We start from the raw sequence: 14,532 nt of genomic DNA, 5'->3' as shown, positions 1-14,532 counted from the left end.
GAGCTCGCTGGCTCGCCCCGCCCAGGCCACGTCCCGGCCCCTCCCCCGCGCAACCGACCGTGCTGCCTTCTCCCGATGAAAGGAGCTCATTGGGCCAAGCGCACGTCCTTCATGCCGCTCCCCGCGTCTGATTGGTCCGTTGGGGAGGGAAAGGGGCTGCATCTCCCTTTTCCTCAGTCAACCGCTGTTTGTCAACACACCGGCCCGGCCAACGGGATTTGTATTTGGGCCCACCCCCCGCGCCACGCTGGCCAATGGACAGCTGAGACTTCACCGCCATCCCCTCCGATTAGTCCGCTTGACTCTCCAGACCCACTGCTGATTGGGCGAGAGTAGCCCGGCGAATGGGGTGCGCGCTTTCTCCGCCCCTTCCCGATTGGCCGGGGTTGGCGCTTCATACGTGGCCGATTCTGAGTGTCGAGAGAGGCTGTCTCAATGAAGCAGCCCGGGAAGCCCCAAGAGGGGAGGGGAGAAGGGGGGGGACCTTAAAGGGCCCGCAGCCTTCGCGTTCCAGGAGCGGAATGGACTCACCCGCTGGCTGGCAGGGGCCGCCCCACCACGTGGGGGGTGGGACTGGCAGCCCGGGCCAGGTTGCGGAGCATCGTGAGATTGGGGTGTGTGCCAGAGTGGACAACCTTTTTGGCTGGTGCACCACTAATTAGGGCTGGACCCTCCAAGTGCCACTCTGACCCCTTTCCCTGCCAGATCTACTGCTCTGCTTTCTGCTGCTCCACCTGCCTAGATCTGCTGCTCTGCTTTCTGCTCCCTGCCTTGCTTTGCCACTTCCCACTCCCTGTCTGATGTGCTGCTCTGCTTTCTGCTGCTCTACCTGCCTAGATCTGCTGCTCTGCTTTCTGCTCCCTGCCTTGCTTTGCCACTTCCCACTCCCTGTCTGATGTGCTGCTCAGCTGTCTGCTCCCTATCCCATTCTCCTACTTCTTTTGTTCTCCTTCCTGTCTTTGCTGCTCCTTTCCCTCCCCGCTGTGGCACAGGCAGAGGCTGCTCCCCCACATGACCTGCATGCTATAGGCTGGCCATCCTGCCTGTAGGCAGAGGTCACTTGTCCCATCCCCACCCCACCCCTGGACTTGTACTTGGATGTGCAGAAAGGGGAGCCCCAAGGACTGAACGGGCTCCTCTTACTGCAGCATCACATGGGACATCATGCCACATCACCCGTCTCTCATGAGCGTATCACCTTTCCCGGCTGTACACCCACATCTTGTTTTTGACTCTACACATACTCCCTTTTTGAGTGGGCCCAGCTTTATCTGTAGGCTTGACAGTTCCATTTTTAGTGTCAACAGCCAAAAAAATATCTATCTATCCATCTATCAATGTTTATTTTTAAGAATTTATTTAGATTTTTTTTTGTCAATTTTAAACTTTCAGGCTTGCACAAAATTGGGGGAGGCAGACAATTTAGTAATGAGTGACACTACTGTTAAAAGCTTTAGAAAGGGGGGAAAATTGCATCAAACTGTAAGACGTAAATATCCATAAACTAGCATACCTGCTTTAAATCATCCTGTTCATTTATCAGGAAAGAGTTGGGCAGGCAGCACTCCCAGAGCTCTGGGAATACAAGGCAGGGTGGTAACCACCCTTGATCTCAGTATTCAGCTAGCCCTGCCTAGGCAGGACCTATCTACCCACTAGTTGGGTAGGGGGTTGTTTAAGTAGCCTGTTATCTCCCTCCAGCCTACTTCCCTGCACCTGTGAAGGAGCAACTAATTGTGTAATTGGTGAGTCATTAGGCCAGTACCAGCAGCTAATTGCTTGATTGTCAACTCATGATGCTATCTGCAGTTTAGGTCTTTAACCCCTCTGCCCCTCCACCCTCTGTCTCCACTGCTGGCAGGGGTAAGGGTTTCTTGTTACAGTCGCCCTTCTATATATTTCGGTTATTACCAATGACAATATTTTTCTGTGGGTCTGAGAGTGTGAAGTGGAACTGATGTTTATTGGTAAAAATTGAATCCTACTAAGCCTATTCATACTTGATGCAGATCCTTCTGAGGGGGCTGGGGTGGTGCAGGTGCTAAGGTGCACGATGAACAGCCCAGAGATCGCAAGTTGGAGGCTATGCAGAAGTGCTTAGATTCCAACAAATCTGCACATTCTGCTAAACACCTTGTCACAAGGACAGAAAAAGGACGATCACTCTGAATGGCTGTCCTCTCCACACCCTTATTTACCACTCCACTGATTTTTGCTTCATTTCCTGATCCTGCTGCTTCCTTGCTGAATCAGGAATGTGATGCAGTTGCAAAAGAAAGCAAATGTTATTTTGGGCTACAGCCATACGAATATTAGCTTTAAGACACGGGAGTTGATAGTACCACTCTATGCAGTACTGGTTTGGCTTTATCTAGACCAGCATTTCTCAACCCATAGGTTGTGACCCAAAAGTGGGTTGCAAGAATATATGAAAGGGTGGTGAACAAACTTAAAAAATGGTTTCTATTTAAAAGAGAAAAGCATAGGAAACTGGCTTTTCCCTTGCAGGCTGGCAGAGTTCCAGCCTGCAAGGGGCTGCTTGGGGCACCCCATGCCCCACACACCCACCCACTGCCCCATGCAATGGACTGGGTTCCGGGGTTGTGGGGCAGAACTGGCCATTGATGTTTACAAATGGGTCCCGGTACAAAAAAGTTGGGGGAAAAAAATGATCTAGACTATTGTGTTAAGTTTTGGGCTCCACATTTTAAGTAGGTGGAGAGGATCCAGAGGCAAGTGACAAATAAGAAAGGAGTTGGAAGGCAAGTCATACGAGGAAAGGCTGAGAGAACTTGGAGAACTATGTTTAGCTTGGAGAAAAGTAGATTAAGGGGAGATATGACAGGTTGCAAATATCTGAAAGGCAGCCATAAAGAAGAGGAAGAACAGACTCAAAGCAATGGCTTTAAATTGCAGCAAAGCAGATCTGTATTAGATCTCAGGAAAAACTTCTTTACCTACAGAAGAGTAAGGCAATGAAATAGACTGTTCAGTGTAGCGGTAGAATCTCCTTCACTGGAGATTTGCAGGAGGAAGCTGGATAGGCACTGCGCAGGAAGGATTTAGGAGCAGCATTACTGCATGTGTGCAGGGTTGGACCAGGGAGTTTGAATTTATCTTTCTAGCAGGAGTGCAGTGCTATGATCGAGTCCAAAGTGAACTTCATTATGTATTAGTGCTGTTCAAATACCTCTTCTCTGCCGTGTCACTTGTTTACAGATCAATGCCAGAGGGCAACAAAAAGGAACACATTTCAGAGTATACCCATGCTCCAGTTTAGCCAAACAAGGTTCTTTGGGTAAATCTGTTATCTTTTACTAGGTCAACTCAAATAGTTGGAAAAAAAATCTTTTTTTGCAAGCTTTTGAGCACAAACACCCTTCATCACTTAGCCTTCAATCATGGCTTGTGATTAATTCCTTTGCTGCATTGGTTTCTGGGAATCAACTCAACAGTTCTGATTATTCATGTCCGTTTGGGTAGGCAATAACAGACCCAGTGACAAAATCTTACAGCTATCCCCCATTTGTATGTATCCATCTTAGGTCTCTTGTTTTATATGAAAATTGTAAGATCATTTGGCCACGGTCCATGTTTAGTTCTGTGTTTGTATAGTGCCTAACACTCTGGGGCCCTGCTCTAGAATTAAATCTCCTAAGCACTGCAGTTATGTGAATAATAATTAATAACAGTAATTTAAAATCTATTACTTTTCTCTTCTGACAAGCGAGTTATAACAATTCTGACAATGATATAGACAAGTTGTTAAAAACACCACTTTTAGAATACACAAGACACAAAATTATGCACCATCAAAACTATGCCAAGAAAATCTAAAGCTTCCTGCTGTGTCATACAGATTCCCCATTCAGTTGCAGCTGAATGAATTATATGAGACCTACGTTTGCCAGGGATAGTATTAACTTAATATCTGGCCAGTCATTTATTTGGCTATAACCTGCAGGCTATAACTTGTATTTGCAAGAAGCTGAGCTCGGCCTGAAAGGAATTTTCCATCTATCATGACTTCATGAGGTTTAATGAACTCTTTTAGTGAGGAACCTGCTTTTTATAGCTAATAAATCTGGGGAGTGACAATAGTAACATGCCATCTTGTGGCCTCTCTGTCTTACAACAAGCGTAAATTAAATGATCACCGGTAATTAAACTTGAAAATCTCATTCTTTCTGGTGACAAGAATGAACGTGAATCTAAAAGATGCTAATTTAATGGGTGCTTCCCATCCAGAAGATCTCAGACATACTATACATATAAGAATCACTTTGCACACAAATATCACTGACGTGTAATTTTTTATACAGTGCCATAGATCAAAACACTATATAACACAGACAGAAACTGAAAAGGTGTTATCCAAAGGATACGTTTCTAAATCTGATAATGCAGCATAAAATTTTAATTGGGCAGAATGTAATTACCCAGACTGGTGTACGACTAGGGTATTAGGCTTAGCGACAAGGACAGCATGAGAATGAGTCCATTTAAAAGGTCTTTGACACTGTCTCTCACCTCATTCTCATTAAGAAATTAGGGGACTGTGGTGTTGATGCCTACGTGGTCAGATGGGTCGCAAATTGGCTGGAGGACCGCACCCAGAGAGTGGTGGTGGATGGGTCTTTTTCCACCTGGAGGGATGTGGGCAGTGGAGTCCCCCAGGGCTCGGTCCTCGGGCCCACACTGTTCAACATCTTCATCAGGGACTTGGATGAGGGAATGAAAAGCATCTTGTTCAAATTCGCGGATGACACTAAAATGTGGGGAGAAGTGGGCATGCTGGAGGAGAGGGACAGGCTGCTACTAGATCTAGACAGGTTACAGGGGTGGGCCGATGAGAATAGGATGGGTTTCAATACTGACAAGTGCAAGGTACTGCACCTAGGGAGGAAGAACCAGCAGCATACCTACAGGCTGGGGAACTCCCTTCTCGTCAGCACAGAGGAGGCAGAAAAGGATCTTGGAGTCATTATTGATTCCAAGATGAACATGGGCCGCCAATGTGAGGACGCAGTCAGGAAGGCCAACCGTACCTTGTCATGCATCCACAGATGCATCATGAGCAGGTCCAAGGAGGTGATCCTCCCCCTCTATGCGACACTGGTTAGGCCCCAGTTGGAGTACTGTGTCCAGTTCTGGGCGCCGCACTTCAGGAGGGATGTGGCCAGCATTGAGAGGGTCCAGAGGAGGGCCACCCACATGATCAGGGGGCAGCAGGGCAAGCCCTATGAGCGGAGGCTACGGGACCTGAACCTGTTCAGCCTCCACAAGAGAAGGCTGAGAGGGGATCTGGTGGCCGTCTACAAACTTGCCAAGGGGGACCAGCAGGCAATGGGAGAGTCCCTGTTTCCCCGAGCACTACTGGGAGCAACAAGGAATAATGGCCATAAGTTGTTAGAGAGTAGGTTCAGACTAGACATCAGGAGGCGCTACTTCACAGCCAGAGCGGCTAGGATCTGGAACCAACTTCCAAGGGAAGTGGTGCTTGCCCCTACCCTGAGAGTCTTCAAAAGAAGGCTAGACAATCACCTTGCCAGGGTCATTTGACCCCAGCATCCTTTCCTGCCCATGGCAGGAGGTTGAACTTGATGATCTGCTCAGGTCCCTTCCGACCCTACCTACTATGAAACTATAAAAAAATGAGTTAAGAGTACTTTCAGGTACAATTCTTGTCTTCTATCACTCGTTAGATGAAAAATGCACATAATTAATATATCTAACACGTGACAGTCACCAGGGAGATTCAGGGCGGGTGCAGTGGTGAGGCAGAGTCTAGCTGCCCACACAGCCTGACTGGAGGGGACTGAAGTGGCTCTGCAGCAGCAAGAGGGACAGCAGAAGCAGCAGCGCGCTGGGGAGTGGAGGGGACATGCCTCTGAGCATGGAGGGTAAGGGAGGGGACGTGGAGAGTGACCTGGAGGTTCTCACCTGTTTTAGGGATTTAAAAAAGCTCCAGCTGCTGCTTCTGTGGCAGTCTGCCTACCCTGGAGGGGGGGGGGGGGGGGGTGACTGGAGAGACTTGGAGCAGGTGCAGACACCCTTACAGTTCCTGCACCCCCTTCATTGCCTTTTCTTGGTCGGGATTTTCCCTTCTGTTAGTTATCACAGTTGGCAAACACGGGGCAAGAGCCCCTCTTCTTTCCTGTGAAGGCAATACCACAGAAGGGAATTCACCTGGCCACACAGGAACACAGTGACCCTGACCACACAAAAGGCTCTCAGATGCACAAAGTGAACATGTAGAACAGAAACAAAATAAATATTGTTTTCTCTAATCTCTTTTAGCTAAAGGAATCTGAAGTGTTACTTGTAATACTAAAAGAAAGCAAAAAATACTCAAACAGAAGTCTGATTTTAAACCCTGCTCATGCCCAATGGCCAGGTGGTCAAGAAATGGGATTTTAAACTCCTCCAAGTCTTTTAGCATAGAGGCCACTTTTCAGCTGTGTTTATACAGCACTTTTCACAAGGGTGCCCTGCCTTATATCACTGACACTATCACAGTACAAATAAAGACATAAACTGCAGCCCTACACTAAATCTTTGCCCTGGCCTACACTTAAAAGTTATACCAGTATAACTAGTTTGGTCAGAGGCATGTTTTTCACCAAAATGGCTATACTGGTAAAAGCCCTAGTTAGGACATAATCAAGTATAAAGGTGACTTTGATTGGGATCATTATGCCCCTCTCTGTCTAGGAATAGTTGTATGTTTGTAAAGTACTTTTAAGCTGCCATAACTGCAATAGGGGAGTTATACCACTTGAATTATGCTAGGCTAACAATGCTATAGCTTTTTTAGACAAACCCTTAGCTAACCAGTTTGGCTATGTCCCCTAGCCTGTCATATCTCTAATCCAGCTAAGCTTGCTAAGGATTCCCTTACGCGCTGGCACTCTTGGTTGCTTCCCTCCTGAAAGTGTCTTTCTTTTTACAGGCTTTCTTTTTACAGGGCTAGTTTGGACTTCCCTACACGTATTGGTTTGTGGACTGAGAACTGCCTTCTCAGCATCAGTCAGGCTTGGAAGCTGCCTGGCATTTTCTATAATGCAGGGTGTAGGTCTTTGGAGCACGTGCTCCGCACTTCAAAGCCCTCATCTGAATCCACGGACAATTTACCCCCTCTTACAGCTCATGTCATCTGAGCTACTCTGCTCTTAGTATGGCATTTCACTAGGGATAATGCACACTGACAGGAAGTACTGCTTACACGTGGTAAGTTGAAACCCTTCTATTTTTGTGAAAGCAAATCATCTCAGTAGATGCTGGGCACACTTACTTTTTGAGGTATATGTATGCTGCTTCTGCAGCGTTTTCAAGAAAAGCACACCCCATCCAGCCTTTCACACTCCACATACCCAAACCCAGAAACGAGACAGTCAGACCATCCTGAGACAGCTCATCACCACAAAAGCATGGTAGCATAGGCACACTAACACATGGGCCAGCTGGGCCCCAGGGGCCCCTGGCAAACAGGTCAGGAGGGTGGGCATGGGAATAAGTGGAGGCAGCTCAGTACGGATGAAACTGGTGGCTGGGCCAGGCTGGGCATGCGTGACACGGTGGGCTGTGGCTGCTGGGTACCGGGCAGAGCACAGGGGGTGATTGCGCCAGAGCTGTGGGAGCAGCTGGAGCACAGCTGGGCTCAGTGCATGGCTGGGACCTGCCAGCAGTGGGGTGGCCCCAGTGCAGTCAGGTCCCATCCTGGCCTGGCTGTGATCCTGCGCATTTGCTGGATGCCACTGCAGCCAGATTGAGCTGCAGCAGGGCGAGGGGTCACCCCCAGAGCGTGTGAAGTGCAGTGCATGGAGGGCAGCGGCTCCGCACCTCCAGAGCTGCTTGGCCACAGGGTGATGTTGTGCAGGGTCCTGCGCAACCAGCCCTGGGCTCCAGCTCCAGCTCCATCATGGACCTGTGAGCAGAGGTGGCTACAGCTCCTGCCTTGGGCCTAGTGGGCAGCGCATCCCGCTCCAGCTGCACCGGCCAGGGATGGAGCCCACAGCTGCAGGGCAGGGCATGGGTCAGGGGGCGCCTTGGCCATGGGGGGGCAGGCCATGTGGAGGGACACCCAGGTCCCAATGAATCTTAATCTACCTCTGCATGGCAGAGATGGAGATGTCAAGAATGGCAGTGGGGCAACCTCAGGCAGCTTCTGTTTCATTTCTAGGTTGATGTGTGTGGAGTGGGAGTACGTGGGCCACGCATGCTTCTCAGCAGCACTCTGGAGGATGCCAAAGAAGTAGACATATGGTGAGAGTCAGCCAACACAGGCTCGTACAAACTTACTTCCTTGCAAATATAGGTGACTGTGGCTGGAACTCAAAGGGGGAAAAACATTCTAAATGACCCAAACGTTTCTTGGGTTGATGCTATGCAGCAGCTACATCAGGGATTGTGTGAGTATCAAAATTTAAAATAGCCTAAAGGTAGCAGTGAAGGGATGTGGCCAGGCACCCAGGGCAAGGCAGAACTAGTAGCTTTCAGTTCACCCTTGCTAACGCGTGGCTGTCAGCAGCAGCCACTTTTCTTTGCACCCCATCCCTCCAGGTCAGTGCCTGGGGCATTTGCCCCTATCACACCTCTCTCCCTGCCAAATATACCACTACCTAGAGGAGACTCTCTTGCATCTACTCAAACCCTAACCTACCCTGGAAGTCAGTGAAGATGTGTGTTGCAAAGACTGGTGGATGTCCACTGAAACACACACATTCTGAGACATACTTGAAGCCAAATCCAACAGCACCGGATGCAGGAATAAAACCCAGTGGCCCACTGTGGGTCAGGGAGGCCCAGGTGAGGGAGATTCCTTGCCCTCCATTGAAGCTGACCTCGTGAAGGAACACCTTGACAGGCTGGATACCTTCAAGTCAGCCGGCCCTGATGGTTTACACCCAAGGGTACTCAGGGAGCTGGTAAGCATCATAGCTCTGCCCCTGGCACGGATCTTTGAGAACGCCTGGTGCTCTGGTGAAGTGACCAAAGATTGGAAGAAGGCCAGTGTGGTGCCTATCTTCAAGAACGGGAGGAAACTAGATCCGGCAAACTACAGGCCCATCAGCCTAACCTCTTTCCTGGGGAAGGTCTTGGAAAAAAATATTAAAGAGGCCATCCTTAACAGTCTAGCTGAAGGCAATATCCTGATGGATACCCAGCATGGGTCTGTTGTGGGTAGGTCTTGCTTGACCAATCTCATTTCCTTGTATGACCTGGTGACATATCACCTGGACAAGGGGAAAGAGATCGACGTTTTATATCTTGACTTTAAAAAAGCCTTCTATCTGGTATCCCATGATCACCTCTTGGCTAACCTGACTAACTGCGGCCTCAGGTCCACCACGATCCGCTGGCTGGGGAATTGGCTCTGCGGTAGGACCCAGAGGGTGGTGGTCGACGGGAGCCAATTGTCTTGGTGTACGGTCACCAGTGGGGTCCCTCAAGGCTCTGTACTAGGGCCTATACTATTTAACATCTTCATTAATGTTGTGGACGTTGGTGTCAGCAGTGGACTGGCCAAGTATGCTGATGACACCAAACTCTGGGGTAAAGCATCCACACCTGAGGACAGGAGGGTGATCCAGGCGGATCTTGACAGGCTCATGAAATGGGCGGACGAGAACCTGATGGTGTTCAACACTGAAAAATGCAAGGATCTCCACCTTGGGAGGAAAAACCCGCAGCATGCTTATAGTCTCGGCAGTGCTACGGTGGTTTGCACTACAGATGAAAGGGACTTGGGAGTCATGATTGACTACAAGATGAACATGAGCCTTCAGTGTGATGCTGCGGCTAGTAAAGTGAGCAAAACTCTGGCTTGCATCCATAGATGCTTCTCAAGCAAATCCCAGGACATCATTCTCCCATTGTACTCGGCCTTGGTGAGGCCGCAGCTGGAGTACTGCGTCCAGTTTTGGGCCCCACAATTCAAAAAGGGTGTGGAGAAGCTTGAGAGGTTGCAGAGGAGAGCCACGCACATGATCAAAGGTCAGGAAAATGGACCTTATGAGAGGCTGAGAGCCATGGGGCTCTTCAGCCTGGAAAAGCGCAGGCTCAGGGGTGATCTGGTGGCCACCTAAAAGTTTATCAGGGGTGCTCATCAGGATCTGGGGGAACATCTGTTCACCAAAGCGCCCCAAGGGATGACAAGATCGAACAGTCACAAACTCTGCCGCAACTAATTCAGGCTGGACATAAGGAATAACTTCTTCACTGTCTGAGCCCCCAAGGTTTGGAACAGACTGTTGCTGGAGGTGGTTCAAGCACCCACTTTGAACGCCTTCAAGACACACTTGGATGCTTATCTTGCTGGGATCCTATGATCCCTGCTGATTTCCTGCCCCTGGGGCAAGGGGCAGGACTCGATGATCCTCCAGGGTCCCTTCCAGTCCAAATGTCTATGAAATCAATGGCTTGTCTTGAGGCAACCAGTGAGAGCTCTCACCCACGCTGCTGTGATTTTTCAGGGGCTAGAAATAATTCCTTCTGTCCTGGCTCACTGAACGATATTGGAGCACAAGTCTTCAAACCAATGAGGTGCTCCTCTGATAGAAGATCTTTTGTCTTGCAAGGAAGCAGTAAGTGATAATCCAGCCCTGCCTTCTTTACATTGGATGTGACATGCTATTAAGAAGACAGTGTGAGAGAGAGCAATTTCCCTGCAATTTGCACGCTATGTGGAATATGCAAAAATGGCTGAGAATGCCAGCCTGCGCAAAGGATTGTCATCCACACTGGATAAAGTCTGAACAAGTAGCTGGGTTGGTTTTAGGACTGGAGTTACTTGTAACCCCTGATGTCTGACTCTGCTCATTGAAATGGGAGTGGTAGAATGCATGCAGTTCTAGTTTTTTAAGCCTATTTAGCAAACACCGGTTTAACTATAAACATGTGCTTCAATCCTTTTGACTTGCCGGTTATCTTGAAATGCCAGTTCCCTACCTGCTTCCATCCTTTTGACTTCAGTTGGACACACATGCTTAAGGCCTACACAGTCTCAGGCCTATGCGTTCTTGCTCTCCAGTGCAGAAGCAGAGGTTATGGAAAGCCTTATTTACACTGACATAACACGATGATTCCCCGTTCCCTGTGCTCTCCTGTCTCTCGTGTTGAATCCGGTCATGCAGGATGTCTCATGTCTGGGTCTTGGCTTTGCTCCTTTCTCTGTTTAATGAGAGTCTCTGACAGCTCTGTCCCGCTTTGCCTGTGCCATGTTTTTGTCCCCCTGTCCTCTCCTGGGGAGCTCTGTATTTCATCCCCATGACACTCTGCCGTCGAGCCAGCAGCTTCGTGTCCCCTCGTGCTTCATCCCATGCAGGCTGGCTCTGTCCTGTAAAGTCATACTTTGCCGTTGGGACTGTGCAGCCTACTTCAGCTGACTGGTTTTAGCATTAGTGGTTTAATTTATGCAACAAGTGACTTGTTAGGCTGCCCTGGGTTTGGGATTGAACAGGTGCCATTTTAAAGTGGCTGAGCTAAAAGCTGCTACAGGCTTACACTTGAAGCTTGGGGGGGGTTACCTGGAAGGAACTAGTGGGACAACTACTGATGCAGTTTGGTGCAGGGCATAAAAAGACTTGAAGTGTCAAGGCTTCTCTGCAGTCTGCTGAAGGAACTGTTGGAGGTTGAACCCTGAATTCCCCAGCTGCCTAGGAAGAGCTGGCTGTACAAGCAAGGGCATCACAGCTCATATGTAAGCAATCAGCTCCTTATCGCCTGCAGTTGATTCTCAGGCTAATATTTGCAAGAAAGTGCTTTTCTTTAAGAGACTGTCTATAGTCTTACCATATATTGAAACAGAAAGGGTTCATACCAGGACCCCATTAAAATCAAGGCTAAAACTCCTCCTCAGTACAAGAGGTGCAGTTTACTGGTGAACAAACTATCACCAGTTCTGGGACTGCTGGAAGCACTGGGCTGATTAACATGGCTCTTCCATGTGAAGTGATCCTGGAACATCCCAGTGACGTGGCTGTGCTGGAGGATGGCAGGCAAAACAGCTATGCAGCAGGGAGAAAGTCAACTTAATTAAATATATACTTTGACTTTATCCTTAAAAAAAGGCAATGCATGAAAAAGTTAAGGGGTGAGACCAGTAATTAGCAAAGGGCTTAGTAGCAGTGATATTAAGCCTGCCTCTGAAATGAGATCTGGCCTGGGTGGCATATAAAAACAGGGGGTAAAGGAGGCCAGAAAGCTACATTAATACCTTATGACCTCACATAGTATTCTGCAAGCAACAAGACAGGCGTTAATAGCTATAAGCACAGATGTTGAGAGCTTGTCTGGAGCAGTGTGTCTGTTTTTGGGCATCACCCTTTAAGAAATATGCAAACAGACTAGATAGAGTCCAGTGGAGGGCAACAAAAATGACTACAGGCCTGGGAAGCATGATTTATGAGGAAAGGCTGAAAGAACTAGGCTTATTTAGTCTGGAGGAGAGAAGACTGAGAGAGGACCTGATAGTCTTCAAGTACCCAAAGGGTGGTTGTAAAGAAGGAGAGAGGCTATTCTCTGTAGCCACAAGAAACGGAACAAGGAACAATGGAAACAGGACCCATGAGTCCAGACTAGGTGGCATTGTGCTCTAGCCCCGAAGCCACCTTTCCCTGCTGATTGTGCAGAACATGCATTTCTGTCCAGGTCATTGACCTGTCTGGTCTCCTCCTGTTTGGAGGAGCCATGTGCTGCTCATTGCCTGATTGTGAGATGTGAGAAGCAGGAGTGTGAATGGCCCAGCTGGGCTGGAACTTGCTCCAGGGATCAAATACATCTTCCTTTTCCAACAAAAAAAGAAAAAAAAAGGAACAATGCTCTTGCAACAAGGGAAGTTCAGGTTGGACGTTAAGAAGCTTTTATGAGGGTGGTTAAGCATCCCCCTGGAGAGCGTGGACTCTTATCCTTGTAAGCATTTAAAAGCAGTCGTTGGCTGGGATGGTCTAGTTAGGGATGGTTGAGCAGGGGGCTGGACTAGATGACCTCCTGAGGTCCCTTCCAGCCCCACTTCTGCATGAGTTAATGGTTACACAGGACTGAGATTTGGAGAGCTGCTGGAAGCAGACAAGACTTTCCAGAAGTCACAGAGGGTGAGGCTGTCACTCCCCAGTAGCAAAAGGGTGAGGAGGGGCAGCACAAAAGGCAAAAACGGGGACATGGGGGGAGGGGGGCTGTTGGGTAGAGAGACGGTAAAGCGGGCAGCGGGGTGTGGAACGGAGGAGTGCTTTGAGCTGGCTGCGGAAACCATGGGGGAATTTGGCGCGAGGGATGACTGAGCACAGAGACATTTCCATCCTTTCCAGAGCTGGGCAGGGGCCAGCGAGAGAGACTGCAGTTGTGCGTCATGGCCTGTCCTTGGCATCTAACGACAGGTGAGCAGCAGCACCCAACGTCTGCCAGCCGTGGCCATGTGAATCCTGTCGGCTGTCAGAGCCAGGCTTGCCCGCACCTCCTGCAAAGGTGAGGGGATCTCTTTACCCCTAGCACCTCCTATGCCATGCTTTATTATTATTTTTTTTTAAAGGATAATTTTTCACGTTCCAAGTCAAATTGGCAAAATCAATTCCAAATCCATGAGTCATTCAAGAAGCTTATGTGGCCTTGCTACTGGCAAACATCCTCCACCCCTGCCTGGGGCTTCAAATGCTTCCAACCTACAACCCTCCAAATCATTCGGCAGGCATCCTACACGCAGGCCCAAGCCCAAAGGCTTGGGGTTCAGATGCCCCTGAGTTTTGCTTCCATTTACCTGTATGGCCGCAGGAGCGAGCTAGGCTATGCCACGCTCTTGACACTCAGGGGCTCCTACCCTGCCAAGAGAGGGCTTCATCCTCGCTGGGAGGGCACTGAGTGCCAGGGACTCCCTGGGGCAAGGCACCGCAGCTCCCAGCCATGCCCCACACGGATCCTGTCCTGCCAGGTGCACCCACGTGCCCTTGCCCATGCCTGGCGGGCAAGCATCAACTGCATTGCCAGGTCTTAAATATGAAATTACAGTATCATATTGGCTCAAAATGATTGCATTTGCTGAAAAAACGATTGTCCAGTGAAAAAATATGCGGAGAAGCCTGCAAATAAATCTTTACTTTGTATTGCTCGCTGTTAAGACGTCAGTGAAAGAGCGAGAGCTGGGTCATCAAAACTGAAGTGTTTATTTGGAGGTGAGGCATCCTAGCAAAGTGCTGGCAGCAAACCCAGCAGTCAGTTAAAACTTTCTGAGAGCGACTTGGGGTTTTGCCTGTGGTGCATCAATTCAATGCCTCAAAAATGATCCATTTTCCAGTTGGTCTAATCAAAGGTATCACTTTGGAACCAAGAGTTTTAGTTTAATTGAATTTAAGTTGGTGGAATAAGAGAGATCAGATTCACCCCAAGAGCCTCACCTGCCCGGACCAACACGGCTGCACGCTGCACCCCCGAACCACACCCCGCTTCCTGATCGCACCTGGTGCGCGCACCGCTGCACGGGAGGCTGGGCGCGAGCAGCCGCGCTGCATGGTGGGAGATGTAGTCCCCGCCGCCGGCTGC

The 14,532-nt window shown here is 49.2% G+C and overlaps 2 protein-coding genes across 3 annotated transcripts in view; one reads left to right on the top strand and one right to left on the bottom strand.

Annotated features, from left to right (window-relative positions):
• Nucleotides 1–123, bottom strand: part of EIF2AK3 (eukaryotic translation initiation factor 2 alpha kinase 3) — a 52,403-nt gene extending 52,280 nt beyond the window's left edge. Inside the window, exon 1 of one of the 2 annotated variants that reach the window (XM_025194997.1) lies at nt 59–123. In XM_025194997.1, the coding sequence (XP_025050782.1) occupies nt 59–90 (32 nt within the window). In that variant the 5' untranslated portion in view covers nt 91–123. The remainder of the gene's footprint in view (nt 1–58) is intronic. The other variant, XM_006038489.3, reaches the window with a different exon arrangement.
• Nucleotides 124–10,700: 10,577 nt separating this feature from the next.
• RPIA (ribose 5-phosphate isomerase A) overlaps nt 10,701–14,532 on the top strand; it is a 32,590-nt gene continuing 28,758 nt past the window's right edge. The window contains exon 1 of the mRNA XM_006038491.2: nt 10,701–10,751. Coding sequence (XP_006038553.1) covers nt 10,701–10,751 — 51 coding nt within the window. The remainder of the gene's footprint in view (nt 10,752–14,532) is intronic.

This window comes from Alligator sinensis, unplaced genomic scaffold (assembly GCF_000455745.1).
Source record: "Alligator sinensis unplaced genomic scaffold, ASM45574v1 scaffold587_1, whole genome shotgun sequence".
Classification (NCBI taxonomy): domain Eukaryota; kingdom Metazoa; phylum Chordata; order Crocodylia; family Alligatoridae; genus Alligator; species Alligator sinensis.
The sequence above is the reverse complement of the archived record's forward strand: the minus strand, read 5'-3'. Positions and strand labels throughout refer to the sequence as shown.